Source organism: Zingiber officinale, chromosome 2B (genome assembly GCF_018446385.1).
Source record: "Zingiber officinale cultivar Zhangliang chromosome 2B, Zo_v1.1, whole genome shotgun sequence".
NCBI lineage: Eukaryota > Viridiplantae > Streptophyta > Magnoliopsida > Zingiberales > Zingiberaceae > Zingiber > Zingiber officinale.
The window spans coordinates 144,800,478-144,821,758 of NC_055989.1; the positions used below are offsets into that span (position 1 = coordinate 144,800,478).

The 21,281-nt window shown below is 29.7% G+C and overlaps 1 protein-coding gene across 1 annotated transcript; it reads left to right on the forward strand.

The window, feature by feature from the left end:
* Positions 1-12,077: 12,077 nt before the first annotated feature.
* Positions 12,078-19,707, forward strand: LOC122047624 (transport inhibitor response 1-like protein Os05g0150500). The gene is made up of 8 exons (XM_042609016.1): positions 12,078-12,293; positions 13,591-13,763; positions 13,842-13,887; positions 13,981-14,006; positions 14,812-14,892; positions 15,639-16,102; positions 17,826-18,312; positions 18,650-19,707. The coding sequence occupies exons 1-8, from the start codon at positions 12,152-12,154 to the stop codon at positions 19,442-19,444; spliced, it is 2,214 nt and encodes a 737-aa protein (XP_042464950.1). The 5' UTR covers positions 12,078-12,151; the 3' UTR covers positions 19,445-19,707.
* The last annotated feature ends 1,574 nt before the right edge of the window (positions 19,708-21,281 follow it).

Genomic DNA, 21,281 nt, shown 5'->3' on the forward strand with positions numbered 1-21,281 from the left:
TTATTTAATTAATTTTTGATTCCCCAACTAAAGTTTTGAAATGTGGTGTGGAGAACATGTAGCTGAGTATGTTCACCATCACTTTGTTATAATGTCGAACAAAGGTAAGGTTATCAACTTAAGCATTCTTTAATTGGGTATTTGTGGCCCCATTTAGCCCGATAAAAATGGATTACGCTTAGCAAACTTATCTTTATATGAATTGTGTTGCATTAGATATAAACATAACATGATTCTAATGGACCATCCTTCAATTTACTTCTATTTTATTTTTTGTAAATATATTTTTATATTAAATAAAATGTAGTTGATAAAACTTAATGATAATATCTAATATTTTAGTATTTTCAATACTAATTTAATAATCAAAATTTATAAATAATTAAAAGTGATAAAAATAAAAAGACACTCATCTTAATTAGAATTATTAGAAAGGTATTTCTTTCTAGTTTATTATCGTTCCTTCTCACCTCTGTATATATGTTTTTTTCTATAAATTTATGTTCATGAACGTTAATACTAATAACCAACATATATTTCATTTACAAACCTAACAAAAGGTTAACTAAAGAAATTAATTCTTAGACTGACTGACAAGCTTGCCACTTTTGTATACCGATCCGTGCCTTTTGGCCAACATCTTCATTGTCATTTGTGAGTTGAGGGAGCTTATCTTTGCCTCCCGATCAACCTCCGTCGTCGCATCATCCTCCAATGGTGAGGAACCCGTGGAAGCCAAGTTACACGGCGTCTTGCCCGATTTGCTCGACACCTTTATCATCCCTCTGATCAGTAATGAGAGGGATATCACCACCGTTCTCAATATACTCTCATTCACAGTCTACAACTGCCCCGATGTCTTCTTCATGGTCGGGTCACTGGCATACTTCTTGTAGTCGGTCGTCTCCTTCCATTCCATACGGAACCTTACTTCATATAGCAATTCTAACCCTAGATTTGAAAACATTTCTAATGCATCAAATAACTAATAGTTTTTTTTTTTCTCATTTCCGTAGTTTCCGCCATGGAGTCGTCTTCGATACCATAACTTCTCTTCACCCGCTACTTCGGATTGGAGAGCCCAAAGTCTATCGTCAATTATTTTCGGATGTCATGGACGTTGTTTGAGGTATAATTTTGTTATTAAAAGTAATAGTGAGCAAAATTCGGTTAAACCAAACAAATCATGTTTAAAATTAGGTTCAGTTTAATCGAAAATTCAGTTAAATTTTTAAAAAATTGATTATTTCAATTAATTCGGTTCCATTTCTATTTTTAAATTTCTTATTCAGTTAAACCTAATAGACCAAATTAACTAAATTTTTGGTCAAACCAAATTTGGCGATCTTATTTTTGAAGACCGAAATCAAATTTTATTTTAAAAAAATATTTTTTTTAAAAAAAATATTGATTAATTCGATTTTCAACCAAATTAATCGATATTTATCAGTTAAGTTTGTTTGATTTTTTTAAAAAAAATTTGGTCTGTTTGATTTGTTAAAAAAAATTGATTAGGACTGTTTGATTAATTTGATTCAATTCAATTAATTTTTAACTGAATACCCACCCTTAATCAGAAGTATTATCCTCTACTAATTTTCTCTCTCCTAGAGAATTTCATTCTCTGATCTATAACTAGCTTATGTTCATGCATGTTCCATACATTTCATCAACTACAGGAGCAAACTTAGATAGAGTTTCAAGTGTTTTAGGGAATCCTTTTCTTTGATATGGCCAATTTTTTTAAAACTTTAATATTTTTTTAAATAAAAAACTCTTTTTGTAAAAATATATTTTTAATAAAATATTATAATAAATATTTAATTGTAATAGCAAAATTTAAAAGGACAATTTATACATTGTAAAAAAAACCGCAATCAAAAGTGGTGGCTAATTAGGTCACATATCAATAATTTTATTTTATCTTGTATCAAGTGAGCTTTTTTATTTGTAAAATTTAAAAAATAAAAATTCTTTTATGTAAAACTTTCAAGCATAATTTAATAAAAATTAATATATTTATCTAATAAATATTTTTAATTAAATAAATAAAGTTAAATTTCATCAATAAAATATTAAGAATACTAACTAATTTGATAATGAGTAACAAATGATAATAATACTACTAATATATATTTTAATTGTTATTTAATTTTTTTTGTCGATCAATTTAATAGGTTGAGTAGTAGAAATAACCAGCAAAGAGTTTTATGTATCAATTTATATTTTTATCGATTCTAATTTTGATAAACTATCAATTAAATTTATTTAGTTAAACAATTTAGCTGGTAAACATCGATTACAAATTAAAAAAAGAAAGAGAGTATAATAACTTACATAAGAACAAGACTACAACACTAAAGATATAAAAATAATAACGAAGAAAAAGAAAGAATGAGAAAAAAAAATAAAATTTAGAAAGAAGTAATAGTACAATATTAAATATAGTTTAGACTTTCAAAGTATAAAAATATCGAGCATAATCAATAAATATTTTTAATTTATTAATCGAACTTAACTTTTATCGGTAAATTAAATCTTTATTAATAAAAAATTAAAATTTCTCAATCAAATTTTAATAAAATTTGTTTAAAAAATTAACAACCAAATCTAATTAAGTAAAAAAATTATATTATCAATAAAATTTAAATTTAACGAGTAAAAAAAATTAAAAACAACCAAATTTAACTTTGATCTATAAAAAAAATAAAAATTATTGACCAAATCTAATTTAACTAGCGAAAAAATTAAAATCCCCAATGAAAATAAATCTTAATTACAATTTATTTGAGCTATAATTTTAAATATTTACTATCTAAACTCGTATATGTCAATAATATATGACGTCGAAATCCACTAAGAACGTCCAGATTCATAGAGAGTCTTATATAAGTCGCTCACCAAATAAATGTAGACTATAATATAATGAACCCCAATATAATAAGGGCCCCTAGACATATCTTAGTGGCCTATTCCTCTGAGTCTAACTTGAACATAACATGATTCTAATGGATCTTAATTTAATTTATTTTTCTTTTAAGTATATTTTTATATTAAATAAAATGTAGCTAATAAAATTTAATGATAATATATAATATTTTAATATTTTCAATACTAATTTAATAATAAAAATTTACAATTAAAAAAGATATAAATAAAAAGGCACTCTTCACCATTAAAAAGTATTTCTTTCTTATTTATTATCATTCATTCTTATCTCTATATATTTTATTTTTTTAAAAATTCTTTATATATTTAATATATTATAGAAATTTTATCAAAGCATATGGTTTATAATTATGTTCGTTATAGCGTGATTACTTTCACCCAAGATGACTCTTATAGCTCGTTTTAGGTTACATAAAAGAAGGTAAATCATGAGATCAGTTTATAATCGATAATTAAATTGCGAACATATACTTTATTTACAAACCTAACAAAAGAGTGACCAAAGAAAGTGATTCTTGGACTAACGAGGTCGCAACCTTCTTTTGTCGATACATGAGTTGAGGGAGTTTATCGCCGTGTCATCCGCAAGTTGAGGGAGCTTATCTACGCCTCCCGATTAGCCTCCGTCATCACGTTATCCTCCAACGGCGAGGAACCGATGGAGGCCAAGTTACGTGAGTCCTGCCTGATCTTTTCTATGCCTATATCGTCCCTTTAATTTGATCAGTAACAAGAGAGGCGTCACTGCCGTTCTCAATCTGCTCTCATTCACAACCCATAACTAGGAACCTTCCTTCATGTAGCAATTCTAACCCTATATCTGAAAACATTTCCAATGCATCCAATAACTAATAGTTTTCGTTCCCATTACCATAGTTTCTGCCATGGAGTTGTCTTTGAGATCATTGCTTCTCTTCTCTTGCTACTCCGGACTGGAGAGCCCAACGAATATCATCAAGTTTTTTGGATGCCATGGACGTTATTCGAGGTATAATTTTGTTATAGAAGTAGAGGTAGGCAAAAATTAAGTTAAATAGAACAAACCGATCAAATTTTAAAATGCAGTTTGGTTTATTTGGAAATTCGATATTTTCCTAAAAAAATCGATCATTTCGGATAATTCTGTTCGGTTTTGATTTTAAAATTTCTTATTAATTCGGTTAAACAGAGTATATCAAATTAACTGAATTTTTAGATTTTATTTTTAAAAAATGAAATTGAATTTTACTAAAAATATTTTAAAAAAAAAAAAAAAAACTTCAATCGAATTAACCGATATTTTATCGGTTCGATTTGATTGTTTTTTTTTTAAAAAAAACATTTAGTTTGGTTTGTTGGAAAAAATCGATTCAATTAATTTGATTCTATTCGATTCAGTTTTAACATAATATTCACTCCTAATTAGAAGTATTATCATTTGCATTTTTCCACCCTAATTTCATTCTTTATTCCGTAATTGACTTCTGTTCACGGATGCTCTCTACATTTCATCAACTTCATGAGCAACCTTAGATAGAGTTTCGTTGAAGTGTTTCAATGAATTCTTTTTTTTTTATATTAGACTACGATTAGTGAACTTTCGGTTTGTTGCCAACCTCTGGATGTCCCATGTGTACTGATTGTTCTCAGTGACAAAAGATGGTAACCATTTGCTCTATTGACAATAAACTTATTAACAAGTGTCTTGGAAGGGATGTTCCATATGGAAGGACTTATTAATATTTCTTTTGTTCATTCAGTTTGTTCATTTTTATTGTACTACTAGGATGGAACTCTACATATAATATGTTGGTATCGCTGAAGTTCATTTCTCAAGAACATGTTGATGAACTTGTATTTTGTATCCTATGGTGATTTGTTTTTTTTGCAAATAGACTTGTTTTGACTTTGCACGAATAACAACTAAGGTGATCGATACAGATATTATACCTGTTGAAAATGTAATTCGTGCGTACTGTGTTTTGATGAAAATAAGTCTACTAAGGTATGTACTTTATGTTTGATTTCTTGCTCAGTCTTTTATCCACCCCATTTAGTGGAATAAGATTTAGTTATTATTATTATTATATTTTGTTCAGTCTTTTGGATATTTTATTTATACTTGTTATTATTTATATGGACAAAAATAATATCAAAAGCACTATCTCCTTTTGATATTTTCCTTAAAAAATGGGTCATTTTAGATAAATTTGTTCAGTTTTGATTTTAAAATTTCTTATTTAATTAAACTGAATATAACGAATTAACTGAATTTTTAGATCAAACTAAGTGTTTAGATCTTATTTTTTAAAACTGAAATTGAATTTTACTAAAAATAGAATGATTTTTTTTAAAAAAAATCTTCAATCGGATTAATTGATATTTGATTAGTTTTGTTTATTTGATTTTTTTTTTAAAAAAAAAATCAGTTGGTTTGGTTTGTTAAAAAAAAATGATTTTATTCGGTTCAATTAATTTGATTCGATTCAGTTCAGTTTTAACAGAATACTCATCACTAATTAGAAGCGTTGTCATCTACTGTTTTTCATTCTAATTTCATTCTCTATTCCGCTTCATCTAATTTCATTCTCTATTCCTTAATGGCTTTTATTCATAGATGTTTTGTACATTCCATCAACTTCAAGAGCAACCCCAGATAAAGTTTAGTTGGAGTGTTTCATTGAATCTTTTTTTTTTATATTAGACTACGATTAGTGAGTTTTCGGTTTGTTGCCAACCTCTGGATGACCCATGTGTACTGATTGTTCTCACTGACAAAGGATGACAACCATTTACTACATGAACAATCAGACTTATTAACAAGTGTCTCATGGAAGGACTTATTAATGTTTCTGTTGTTCATTCAGTTTGTTCACTTTTACCGTGCTATCAAGATAGTATTTTATATCCTATGGTGATTTTTTTTTGCAAATAGACTTTTTTGACTTTGCATGAATAACAACTAAGGTGATCGATGTAGATATTATACCGGTTGAAAATGTAATTTGTTAATAGTGTGCGTACTATGTTTTGATGAAAATAAGTTTGCTCAAGTATGAACTTTATGTTTGATTTCTTTATCAATCTTTTACCTACCTACTTAGTGAGATAAGACTTGCTATTATTGTTATTATATTTTGTTTAGTCTTTTGTATATTTTATTTATACTTATTATTTTTAGAAATGGTAACAAATTGATAAATATGCATAAAAATAATGCCAAAAGGTAGTCATTCTTATCTACAAAATGATATTTCACACTATCTCCTTTTGATCTTCACATAGAGTTTAATACCATTCTTCTCATTAATCCCACAAGCTAGTTTGTGAGTTTATTTAATTTTTCTAATGGAGGTTATAAAAACTTGATATTTAACAAATGTAAACAAGAAGTTCAGAAAAAAAATAAAGTCGCACATCTGCAAGAATATGTTAATGGTCATTTAATCCTTGTCAACTAGTTAGATGCTAATGTAGTTCGTAGTTTAGTAGCGGAGAGTTTTTTTGTAAGAACTTGAAATAGCTCGCTCATTAATCATTGATGATGATCTCAGAACTCTTTTTTTTTTCTCTCCTTAGATAATAGAAAGTTAGTAAAAGTTCGCGGTCTTATTTGTTTGAGACAACTGTAAACTTTATCTTGCTACACTTTTTTTTAGAAAGTACTACGTTCAACTTTCTAATGATACACTAATTCTTTGAAGAAACACAACATATGACTCTTGTATGGGTGCTTGCCTCCATTCGCTACATTCTTCTTGTCTAGCTAAAACTATTGATTCTACCATTAGTGAGATTATTAATACTTTCTCTAGATCCATATGTGGCACAGAGAGCTGTGAACTTCAGATAAATTTATAATATAACTTTGTTAAATTCAAGATATATTGTGTTAATTAATAAACTTCTCCTCTCTAATTACTTCTAAGTAAGCAAATAAAATATGGATTTTATTTATTTTGCAATTATCCGTTGAAGTTATCAGAAAGAATTTGAGTGGAAAGAAAATAATCTAATTTATATTTATATTTTTTTTCTTCTTTCACTTAAATTTCTTTCAACATTTCATATATTTTAGAGGGTCATCAGCAACATCGAGATACGCCTTCAAGGAATTATGATTAAGGTTGAAGCCGCACTTCTTTACCATTAACTATGAAAGGATAACGAATTGAATTAAATTGATTTTTTTTCAAATTAATTGATCGACCGAATTTTTAAAAAATAATAAATTAAATTGATAAAATATTAGTTAATTTAGTTTTCAACTAAATTAACCGAAATTTTCTAATTAGTCTCTAAAAATTCAATTCAATTTATCAAAATTTAATTTCGTGTAAAAATTAGGATCTAAAAATTTGATTTAGTAAAAAATTTTAGTTTATTCTTCTATTCGATTTAATCGAATAATAAATTTTAAAATTGAATTAACTGTTTTTAAATTTAAATTCTAAATAAACCGAACTACTTTTTAAAATTCAACCGATTCAATCGATTTATTCAATTTAACTAACTTTATACTCACCCTTAATCATTAACTATAATCGCAATGACCGATGTAGACAATAAATTTACATAGCTATTAAATCTTCTATCCTTTTTTGTTTCTTATTTCTAGAGTTTTAGTGAGGGTCATGATAGTTTTTTCACATGTATTTTTGGTTATCCCAAGTTCTGTGATATTTTTTTTTCTTTTGTTTTCAGTTTCAGATCAAGCACCGTAATATCTCCTCTCTTGTGTCTGATCAGCTATTGAACTACTGTAAATATTTTGATGTTTGTTGGTTTAATCAGTCAAGTCAACACATCTTCATTGTTAAACGATTTCGTTAATAGTGTCCTTCACACTTATTTTTAGAAATATGTTAAGCATTTGATGATTTCTACTTAGAAATTTTTAAGTTTCTTTCTTAAGAACGAAAAAAACTTAAAGTTTGAAAAAAAAATTGATTTATAAGTAAGCTAGATTTTTTTTAAAGACGATATTGATTTATTATAAATTTATGATTTATTGATAATCGTATATCTTATAATTTAAAATAAAAGTATTTTAAATTTTGAATTATAGTTTTTTTAATATCTTAAAGTAAAATTAAATGGCTATAGTAAAAAAATAGTATAAATCGTTGACTCTTTCGTAATCTAATTTTATTTTATTAAGCAATTTTATATTATTTATCGATTTTAATTAACAATTATATATTCACATCTATCTATGAATATACCTTTCTGGTTTAGTCTCAATATTTTTATTTAAATAAATTTTAATATTAATTTTTTGTTTACTTAAAAATAATTATTTATTTATGTCACTATTTCGACTACTTAGTTATATAATTAATTTTCAACACAATTTGCTCTACCCAACACACGCTTGCCCTATCGCTTGCCCTATCGTAGCTAGACTTGAGATTGTGTTTTTTTGACTAACCTTTGAAAAAGATGTTGATGAAAAAATAACATGATAAAAGAAAATGTGAATTTAAAACGGTGAGAGGAAAACGTTTACATAACCACATAAGTAAGAACCTAAATTTTAAAATATCTAAATGATTATATGACATATTTCTAAAATATTCCTACTCTATTTTTCTATATTGAATTTGATGATTTCATAAATAAATATTTCTAAAAAATCATCAATAAAATTAAATTTTAAAATATTATTTTACACTTATACATATTAGTCAAAATAATTATCACAAAAAAAAAAAACATAATTTTCACTTAAAAAATATATATCACCAAAATTCATAATCTAAGTTTTTTTTTTAAAAAAAAAAATCCTTCCTTGCCTCACCTGATTAGTCATCTTTTTTAATTGAATCGATTAAATTTTAATCCCACATATTTAAATTATCCAATCCAAATTGATGACTTCGGAGAAATCTAGGTGAGGTGGGAAGGCTGGTCATGATTCTTTCCTGACTTTGATGACAACCCAATTGACAATTAAGCATTTTTGCATGATTTAAAGGAAATTTTCAATTGAAGGGTATTTTAATCATTCGGGGAAAAAATTGACCTTATCATATCATATACGAGGAATATTTTAGTTAACATCCATCTTTGATTTATATCTTAGTTGATTGTTCTAACAATAAATAAACCGAGTTAAACTTCATAATATTTAAACTTTTTACATGGAGGTTATAAAAATTTGATATTTAATAAATGTAAACAACTTGGAGGAGATTATTACTGTAATTGAATAAGAAGTTGAGAAAAAAATAAAGTACCACATCTGTAAGAATATGTTAATGGTCATTCAATCCTTGTCAACTAGTTAGATGTTAATGTGGTTAGTAGTTTAGTAGTGTTGGAGAGTTTTTTTTGTAAGAACTTGAAATAGCTCACTCATTAACCATTGATGATGATCTCAAACTTTTTTTTTTTCTCTTCTTAGATAATAGAAAGTTAGTAAAAGTTCGCGGTCTTATTTGTTTGAGACAACTGTAAACTTTATCTTGCTACACTTTTTTTTAGAAAGTACTACGTTCAACTTTCTAATGATGCATTAATTCTTTGAAGAAACACAACATGACTCTTGTATGGGTGCTTGCCTTCATTTGCTGCATTCTTCTTGTCTAGCGAAGACTATTGAATCTATCGTTTGGTGAGATTATTAATGCTTTCTCTAGATCCATATGTGGCATAGAGAGAGGTGAACTTCAGGTAAATTTACAATTAACTTTGTTAAATTCAAGATAGACTATGTTAATTAATAAACTTCTCCTCTCTAATTACTTCTAAGCAAGCAAATAAAGTATGAATTTTATTTCTTTGTTGAAGTTATAGAAAGAACTTGAGTGGAAAGAAAATACTCTAATTCATATTTACATTTTTTTTCATCTTTCACGTAATCTTTCAACATTTAATATATTTTAAAGGGTTATCAGCAACATCAAGCTGCACTTCTTTACCATGAACCGTGGAAGGACAACCCAGCGCCTTGTCAAAGAAGTCATCACGCTAAAAAATCTCAACAAGATGTGAACATGGTGAAGACCTTGGTTCTAAACATAGCATGGTGGAAGTTTTAGTTTATCATTAATAAGGTTGTGTATTTGTTTAAAATTAAATCGAATTGAATTAAATTATTTTTTTTCTGAACTAACTGATCGATTGAATTTTAAAAAAATAATAAACTGATTTTAAATCGAATTGAATTAAATTAATTTTTTCCGGACTAACTGATCGATTGAAAATTTTAAAAATAATAAACTGAACCGATAAAATATCAGTTAATTTAGTTTTCAACTAAATTAATCGAAATTTTCTAATTAGAATTAAAAAATTCAATTCAATTTATCAAAATTTAATTTCACTGTAAAAATTAGGATCTGAAAATTTGATTTAGTCTAAAATTTTAGCTTATTCTGTCTATTCAATTTAATCGAATAATAAATTTTAAAATCAAATTAACTATTATTTTAAAATTAAAATTCTGAATAAACCAAACTACATTTTAAAATTCGATCAATTTATTCAAATTTAACTAAAATTTTATTTATCCTTAATCATTAACTATTGAAGGACATGTCCTTCCTTCAACTTAGAATAATCCCTTTTTCTTGCACTTCATAGTAGCAATGACAGATGTAGATGAAAAATCTATATTTTTTTTTTCTTATTTATAGAGTTTTAGAGAGGACCAATATAGTTTTTTCACATGCATTTTTGGCTATCCCAAGTTCTGTGAAATGTTTTTTTTCTTCTTTTCTTTTACAGATCCAACACTATAATCTCTCTTCTCTTGTGTCTGATCAACTATTAAGCTATTGTAAATATTTGATGTTTATTGATTTAATCAGTCAAGTCAACTAGTACATCTTCATTGTTAAACGATTTCATTAATAGTTTTCTTTCACACTTATTTTTAGAAATATGTTGAGCTTCATTTGGAATTTGGATGATTTCAACTTAAAATTTTGAAGTCTCTTTCTTAAGAAGAAAAAAATTTAAAGTTGGAAAAAAATGAATTATAAGTAAGCTAGATTTTTTTAAAGACTATATTAATTTGATTATAAATTTATGATTTATTGATAATCGTATATCTTATAATTTAAAATAATAGTATTTTAAATTTTGAATTATAGTTTATTTTTTTAATGTTTTAAAGTAAAATAAAATGGCTATAGTAAAAAAATAGTATAAATCGTTGGCTCTTTCGCAATCTAATTTTATTTTATTAAACAATTTTATATTATTTATCGGGTTTAATTAGCAATTATATATTCACATTGAAAAAGATGTTGATGAATAAATAAATATTCCTACTCTATTTTTCTTTATTGAATTTGATGATTTCATAAATAAATATTTCTAAAAAAAACATCAATAAAATTTTAAAATTTTATTTTACACTTATACATATTAGTCAAAATAATTATAAATAAAATCATAATTTTCATTTTAAAATATATATCACCAAAATTCATAATCTAAGTTTCTTTTTTTTTAAAAAAAAAATCCTTCCCTGCCTCATCTGATTAGTCATCTTTTTTAATTGAATCGATAAATTTTTAATCCCACATATTTAAATTATCCAATCCAAATTGATGACTTGGATGGAGAAATCTAGGTGAGGTGGGAAGGCTGGTCATGATCCTTTGCTGACTTAGATGACAAACCAATTGACAATTAAGAATTTTTGCATGATTTAAAGGAAAATTTCAATGGAAGGGTATTTTAATCATTGCGCTTTCACGGGAAAAAATTGACCTTCTTATATCATACGATGAGTATTTTAGTTAACATCCATATTTGGATTTATATCTTAGTAGATTGTTCTAACAATAAATAAACCGAGTTAAACTTCATAATATTTAAACTTTTTTTAATAAAATAACTGAGTTAAAGGTCCTTAAATAAATCAACTCGTTAAATTAGTTATTCAAATTTGATTTGATTTTTTTTTTTAAATTTAGCTTGAACTTCATTCACTTAGACTTAGGTATTATCTAACTCTTGATTTAAGTTGATTTGATTATTTAAAATTGGTATATTTTTAATCTTTTTTAATTTGGTTAATAAATTTAATATTATATCACTTTTATTTATTTATAAAATTGATATATCTTTATATATTGAACAAATATAAATAATCTCTCTTATAAATCCCAACATTAGGTGACGCAGCCACCGAAATTGTTTCTTACTCGCAGTTTTGCCTCTCTCTCTTGTTCCTCTGATTTGGTAGCAGAGGTTGGCGGAGAAGCGAATGGGGAAGGCGGCCAAGGGATCGCGGAAGGGGAAGAAGCCATGGAGGCCCGACATCACCACCAACCACATCGACGATTACTTCGATGAGTCCATCAGGGACGCCTTCACCGGCAAGGCCTCCGACACGAAATCCACTGACAGTAAGTGTCCTCTACTTCTTCCTTTTTTTGTTAGGCTAAATCCTGCCCAGTACTCTTGCTCTTGTTTCTCCCGTTTTACGCTGTGAATGACGACGCTGGTCTTGGATTGACGATTTCTTGATCGATCAATAATGAATTTTTCTATGAAGAAGAAGAAACTTAGGAATGTGGACTATAATGGAGGCTATGGAGCTGTAGGGCATTATAATCATTCAGGGAAAAAAACGTGGTTCTGTTATGCTGATCACTTGCAGAATTGGGATATTTGAGGATCGGAATGATCTTACTTTTGATTTAAATAGTTACACCATAGGATAGGTAGTTCGTTTTTTTGGGTAATGAGAAATTGTCCAATGCTATCTAAACCGAGTGATTGATCCACAGTGTTGTAACTGCACATAGAAATAAAAACCCATCATCGTTTCTCACTTGTCAAACTCAAGTATTTGACAATTTACTGGTGATGGTTGTCTTCAACTAGGGTACTAAACAGGGTTTACACATTACTTAGCATATTTTTTATTGTGAAGATCCAATCACGTATATCAGATGATGATTAGGCTTTATTGTGTCTAACTAAACTAATATCATTGGTGTCCCACTGGAAATATCAAGAACGGTGAACGGTCAGGTCTTATGTTGGACATACTAAATTAACATTGTTTTTTTTCATTGTTTAACACAGTTTCCTATGTTTTTTAAAGTTATTGGGAGTGTCCCAAGTCATTGACACTGTCCACTCAATATTCTCTCCTTCTCAAGATATTTTTCTTTGATATGCCAAAAGTTCTCTTACCTCCAAGAAGAATGTGGCATACATTGCTACCGTATTCCCTTAAATGAATTTAGTTTTTTTTTTTTAAAAAAAAACCAAGAACTAAAACTAATAGTTGTGGTTTGACGAGATGCTATTCAGAGAGATGGATAAGAAAATATACTTTTCTTCTTTTTAGAATACAACATAGAAAGTGTTGAAATTCTATCTCAAGTGTGTAAGTTATGTTCCTCCCAAGTGTATGATGGATAAATTTGAGTATCTTACTATCTTGTTAGTTGAGGTATGAAACAACTTGGAAAGCAACCTTTGAATGCTGCTTTTCTCTCTGTTCCATGTGAAATTCTCATTCCAATTCAGTAGTAGCTTGGCCACATATGGTACATGACCATGCTATTTAGTGAATTCAATTGGTTCCCTGCAATCAGTAGCTGCATTTGTTTGGGTAGTAGTTCTTTTAGTAACTTAAGTAGGTAGAATACCATGTTATCGTGGTCTACTGATTGTTATCGACTGATGCAGAAATTCCTGTGAAAAGAAAAATTGAGAAACACAATAAAAAAGTCCTCCATTATGATGGCTTGCTTCAGAAAAATCCTTTTGTCCAAGCTGTTCCATCGTCTTCTTCAAAAAAATCAAAGCGGAAAAAGAAACAAGTGAACACACAAATAATAGAGACTGACAAATCTTCACAGGTACAATCTCTCTTAAGTGTTCTTTTTTTATATATAAAAGTTTATGATATACATCTCCTATACTGTTTATGTCCTCAGGTAGATGATATAACTTCCACTCTAACTGACATATGGAATAATGAAGGTTCTCTGACTTCTCTACTTCTCATTTGGTCTATTGTATCACTAAGTTCTAAAAGTTGAATTCAACATCATAAGTTATCTCTAAATCTTGCAGGTGAAGCAACTGATAGGCCTAAAAAGGTGAGTTTTTCTTTATTTGGCAATCAATTTTGGGTAACAAGTCATTGGTACCCATGTGAAAGTGTCTGATAATTATTTGTTTCCGAAATTCATAGTCTTGTAATGGATCCCAAAAAATTGTTGGTAAATTTAAGGGACTTGAATTTTCTATTTGTCTATTTGATTTTGTCTTTGGTCCAATACAAGACATGATAACGTATCACCACTACTATCTTGATCATTTCATTAGTTGAACCATTAATATCTGAAATGAGCATTTGCTCCCCCACTGTGATTGTAAATTGTGATGCAAAACGATATTGTGTTGTTGATATCGTTTAGTAGGACAAGTACTAATGCCACTAAATTTTATATGATCAATCTTTTTTCTGCATAATACTGTCCTTAAATGGGCCTATGGAAAATGCTGAATAGCTGCTATAGCATTTACCAGCTAAGATAGAAAGCCCATTTAAGATATTGTATAGAGAGCCAAATTAATCTTTTGATTATTCCAAACTGTTATGTGAATTAAATAAAATATTTTGAATGAGAGAAGATAAAATCCTTAAAACTGCTTGAGCTAATCAATTTTCATAATGTACCATAAGCATATGATTAATAGTTTTTTGCTTTCATTGACAAGATGGATTATTTATTTATGATGTTGTTGGATCATGTTGTGCCATTTTTTCTTAACATCGGATTAGGGCTTTTCCTTTTTATTGTTTGTTCCTTCCTTAATAAGCATAGAAGTTTCTCATTTCTCAACCACTTGATTTTAACATATCCTTTTAATAACTTCTTCCCATTTTTGTTCTCGCAGAAACAGAAGGCTTCCATCATTCTAGCTATTGAAGTGGAGCCACCAGGCTGTTCATTTAATCCTTCATTTGAGGCTCATCAAGTAAATATTCAAATCTTTATGCACTATTGGTTTGGTGTTATTCTCATTCTTCCTATTGAATCCATGATTTAAAATCTCGACCCGTGCCGAGATTTTGATCCGGACAAGAACGATATAATTTCGGTATCGTATCATACCGATATAGTTTTGGTATTTTTTAAATATAAAATATATTAAATAAAATTTTTATCTAAATATTAAAAAAAATTAAAAATAATATATATATATATATATATATATATATATATATATATATCAAGGCGCGCTTCCACGGGAGGCGTGCCTTTGTCGGTCCGCGAGCAGAACGAAGTGTTTCTATGTGAAACGGAACGAGAATTGAAACTATGTTAGAATCTCACTTTTGTGTTCTGTCCTACTGTGTATATAGGATTCATTGGCTGAGCTGTTGCCAGCGAGATGCATAAAATTTACAAAAAAGAATTTGACCCTGTTTTAGTTAATGCAATTTCAGATGAAGATGTGAGAATCACAAATCTCTCTTAATTGTTCTTATTATAGAAAAATGGTTTTTTGTTGAAGATATTTGATTTGTAGCAAAAAAAAGCTGCTTCTTTGACGAGCCATTGTGCAATTTTGGTTGCTCTATCATAGATGAATTACTTAATCATAAATCAGTAATTGAAGGCATTTGATAATACTAGTGTTGCTACATCAAATCAAAATAGCTGGAAATTTATATAGCCCTTTATATATTGATCAAAAACATTCTACCTTTATAATTGTAGGACAGAGCTTTCTCCTGGGCGGCCACCTTACTCGACGAGGTGTGGGAGCACATTTTCTCTTTCCTCCCGACTGACGCTGACCGCCATGCTGTGTCCCTGGTTTGCCGCTCTTGGTATCAGATAGAACGGATGTCGAGGCAGAAGATCATCGTGCGGAACTGCTATGCGGTGGCACCAGCCGCAGTGGTGCGGCGATTCCCGGAGGTCAGGGCGGCAACCATCAAGGGGAAGCCATGTTTTGCAGATTTATTGCGCTCCAATTGGGGCGGCGAGGCGGGGAAATGGATCCAAGGGATGGCCGAGGGGTGGCCACTTCTAGAGGAGCTTCGCCTCAAGCGAATGGTGGTCTCTGATGATTGCCTCGAGCTTATTGCCCAGTCGTTTAAGAATTTTAGGGTTTTGTCTCTAGTCTTCTGCGAAGGGTTCAGCACTCTCGGGCTGGCTGCCATTGCAGCCAACTGCAGGTCAGAGTCTGTATTTTCTTTTTTGCATGTCTACTTCTCTTAATTTTCACTTTTACTTTCAATTCTGGCCTTAGAGTTATAATTTGGTATTCTAATTCTAGAAAGATCATTTGGTGCTGCACCAAATTTCACCCTTCTTACTTTTAGTTTCCAATTTGAAATTTTGAGTTCTATCTACTTTTTAACTGACCATTAATTGACATTTAATGATGGATATTCAGATCCATTAGCCTGATTACCTGAAACGAATCAACTCCACATTGGTACCATGAGTTGCTTTGTACTGGGATATTTTCCCCTGGAGTTGAAGGGAAACCCATTTTTTCTCCCCTGTCAAATTTTGGTTTAATTTGGTCCTTTATAGACATCTTTTTTACTCTTTAAATTTAAGTATCTTTTTGTTGGTTTGTATTTTTGACTCAGATGGATAGGTAGTGTCACTTGTGTGGTAATTTGGTTGTTTTATCCACCAAAGCTTAGTTAGTTGCTTGTTTTGTGCTATAATAATGACCTCGTAGCTACTTATTGTTTACATATCCTCAGTTGTGCTTAATTATGAGATTAGAGGTTTTTATGTTTTATGGATTTTCTTTCATGAAGAACATGTTACTACCGCTATTATTATTATAATTCTTTCAATCAACAGTAGAACTATCTTATAATCCTAGCTTAATCTTACGTAACTTGTATACTTATGAGACAGTTTTTTGTTGTCAACTTCGTAGCTTTTCATTGTTGAAACATGGTAAAATCAAAGGCAGGAATACATGTGCACTATGTAGTTAAATTAAATTAAACAACAGGGGAATTCATGTTAATCTCACACTTTAAGAAAAATATCATTATTATAAAAAATAATTATGCTTAGCTGACCCCACCTGGTGGGATAAGATTTGGTTGTTGTATAAATGATAATTATGCTTTTTGGTAGTGTTTTCAATTGTAATGATTCAGATATTGATGATAATTATAGAGATGCCATGAACGGGGAGTTAAACCAGCATTTGTTAGAATACTGGATCTCCTAACTTCTTGCTTCATCAAGTCTAGACAATAACATTGCCAATGATTTGATTGCTTTGATGAGCTCTTTTAAGAAGAAACTGCATGTGGAGATGATTTATGAAAACTAGAAAAACTTCCAATGAAATAAAAGATTGTCAGAACCAATTGCTGGGAAGACTGTTATGAGGTGACTTTCTTGACTAGGTGTTGCTCAAGTGCACCATGATTTGAAACCCATTAATCTTAAGAATAGAGGTGCTCGAATTTTACTGTGTATCAGAATATATATTTAACATCTACTGACAAAAACCAGCATCTTCATTATTTGCCTTAATTGTAAACTGTCCATTGAGCTGCTCTGGAAGTTGGCAGAGACACTCCATCTTTAGTATTGTGGGCAAATTTACTGAAAGTGAACATGATTCTCAATCAGTGACCATTTAGCTGCCTTCTCAATGTTAAAAGTGTTTGTCAAAGTATTACCAGCCTAGCTGATTTAACTGGCAAGTGAGAAGAATTTTCTTAAGCTTAATTAGATATTTGATTTTATGCTAAAAGATTATGTCCACATGCGACCATTATCTTGAACATTTTGATAGTCAATTCTCTTAACATTGTTCAGCAAATGTAAACTCGATAGGTTTTACTCCTACTTTTACTAACGAGTATCCTTTTGCTGCTTTGATTTATTATGATGATTTTTTTCCCTCCACGACAGGAATCTGAAGGTACTTGATCTGCATCAATATAAAGCGAAGGAGAATTGTATAAACTGGATATCTCATTTTCCAGAATCCTTTACTTCCCTGGTTACTCTCAACATTGCATGTCTGGATTGTGAGATGAATGTATCTATTCTTGAGAGCCTCATTAGCAGATGTCCCTATCTCAAGACCCTCAGACTCAATCATGCCACTCCTCTAGAAAAACTTGTTAGCCTTCTATACAGGGCTCCACAGCTGGTAGACCTTGGAATTGGCACTCTCATAGGAGAAGGTTATCCAGGACTTTTCTCCAAGCTTGAATCTGCTTTTGTTCACTTGAAACATCTGAAGAATCTATTTTGGAAAGCTGGACCATTATACTTGCCTGCAATATATCCAATTTGTGAAGGTCTTACAACACTGCATCTCTTTGACTCTAGCATACAAGCACCAGAGCTCTCAAAAGTAGTTAGCCAGTGTAAAAATCTTCAACAACTATGGGTACATCTTCATGACCTCGTCTAATTAATATCATTTTCTTCATTTTAAGCAATTGCATCTTTTGATATGCTATCCAGCTATTCCAGTGATAGGGTCTCACTTTTACACATGCATAGTTTTTTTATTCCTTATTGATAGTTTGTCTTTTCTCTGTGCACATCTTTTCGTACAATTCACTTTTGGCAGTCTTAAATTTTTATTGTTGGTTTTATTTTTTGATGAATTTTATTAGTAGAATTGTCATTACTCACAAAAAGTTGATATGATTGTTTTATTTCCCTGATACTATGTCGTGCTTCTGCTTGTGTGTACATATTAACAAGGGACATACTGTCAGGTTAGGGACTTAATTGAAGATGATGGGCTTATTGCTGTGGCATCATCCTGCAAATTCCTCCGAAAATTGCAAATAGTTCCTTCTGATCCACCTCACTGTTCTCTCACAGAAATTGGCCTTATTGCTGTGTCTTCTGGTTGTGTAATGCTTGAGTCTGTTCTCTATTTTTGCCGGCAGATGACTAATTCTGCCCTCCTTACTATTGCTAATAATCGCCCCAATCTCACATGCTTCCGGCTCTGCATCGTCAAGCCTTACACCCCTGATTATATTACTCAAGAACCTCTAGATGCTGGCTTTGGGGCTATTGTTGAATCCTGCAAGGACCTCCGACGTCTCTCCATGTCTGGTCTTCTTACTGATCGTGTGTTCAAAACTATTGGGGCCTCAGCAAATCGTCTTGAGCGGCTCTCAGTTGGTTTTGCTGGTGATGGGGATGCAGGTCTTCATTACATTCTATCTGGTTGTAGGAAATTACGCATGCTGGAAATTAGGAAATGCCCGTTTGGGATCAAGGCATTATTGGACAATGCAGATAAACTGAAGACAATGCGATGCCTTTGGATGTCATCATGCTCTGTGACACTGGGGGAATGCAGATTATTAGCTAAGAAGATGCCACGGCTTAGCGTGGAGGTTATTGATGAGAATGCAGGGACGTTGCAGTCACGGCGTGATCTTTCACGGCGTGATCTTTTACGGCGCGATATGTTACCTGTCAAAAAACTCTATATTTACAATAGTATTACTGGCCCAAGAATTGATGCACCACCGTCTGTCTTGACCGTTTGGTGAAATCAGGTATTACGGAAGTGATATTATCTTTATCCTGTTTATCAATCCTAATTGGCTTTCCAGAAGTTAACTCTTTGTTCAAATGATGGGAAAGCAGTCAGTCTATAGTATCAAGTGCTGCATGATTATGGGGTTAGATTTCAATCACCGTAAGTTATCCAGAATTCTCTACTTGTGATCGTCATTTATCAATGAGTTGTGGGACTATATGACTTATGACATTTACTTAACATATTGAGCATTTCACAGCTATTGGTTTAATATATTTTAGATTGCTGAGCTATTACTTTTTATTAACTTATTGATGTTCTTGGCATAAATTTTCCTATTAGACTGGAAGGTGAAAACCCAAGGGTCTTACATGAATTTTTACATAATGAATTTGTGAGTACCAAGTTCTTACTAAATGACTGCCTAGTCTAAATGCTTTGTGCAATATGTAAATGATTGATTGCTTCCTCAATAGAGGGACAAGCCTCAAGTATTTGAAATTAACAATTTCGTAAAGAGAATAAGAAACATATTAGAAGTCAAGTTTGAGATTTCTTCTCAAGTATTTTCAAATATTAAATTTAATAGCTATCTTTTCTCTAGAAAATAATAATGATAAAAGAGTGCATTTTTAATGAGTAAAATATAATAATTTTGTATTTTGTTTTGTATCTTTTTTCATAATGGATAATTACTGAGAGCGATTAAAATTTAATTAAATTGAAATAATCTGTCAAAATGATTTAATTTTAGAAATTCACTTCGGTATTTTTTTTAAAATATTGATTAATTTTGTTGTTATAAAATTCAAAGTTTAGTTAAATTGGTTAATGTAACAGTCAAGTAGAGTAGTTGAGGAATGGATTTTAATCTATATTTTTTATAAATTTTAATTGAACTCTCTAGTTCTCGATTCCGATCTCGCAATTTTAATCTATCATCTCTTAATTGTCGAAATTTGTAATTTTTAATTTTGAATTTTTACTAGATATTAAGTTTACATTCATTAATTTGGAGGGGATTGGTTCGATTTTATAAAAAAAATTTAAATTGGAAGGTACTTAATGGATGACTTATTATCTATTAAAAAAACTATCATTAATTTATCAAAACTTAAGACTCAAGTTTTATGTGTTTGAAAAATTGTAAAAAGAAAATATCATACCTGGCACCATTATCTGGGGAGCACAGATCTTTTGGATCGCAAATTAAGATTGAGAGAATGAATTACTATATCTATGGTTTTATAGAAATGGATTTTATCTATTAAACAGATAATATTCATCCTCATCAATTAATCATCTTATATAGTCCATCCTTTAGATGTGATCCAGAGGATCCTGATTGATTATATGGGGTAACTAATTCTTAATTGTTCTTCTGACTTTGTAATTGATTGATAAACTAAAATTTGTTATGCAATTATTTTTGTGACATGCAATATTTTTAATTTTGTTAACATTGAAATGCTAGTGTTCACCGTGGAATTGAGAATTTGAAATTGAATCACAAGTATCGAAGATGAAGTCTAAATTAAAATTTGTAGTCATCACTTTTTGAAGAAGGTAAATCATTGTATTTATTTTGAGATTTTTAATTTAGTTCATTCTGTGATATTTGAGAAGGTAAATAATGTACTTAGAGAGTAGAAGATGATTACATTTATCTTAAATATTTTTTATGGCTGTGTTTAATTATATGAAGGTAAATTATAAGATTAATTTATTAGTTTATAGTCGACCATTCAGTTGAATAAGGGTGAGAGGAATTTTTTTTCCTGAAAATATGTGCCCCTGAATTGATCTCTTACCTTATTGTAATAAAAACAAATAAATAAAGTTTTTTA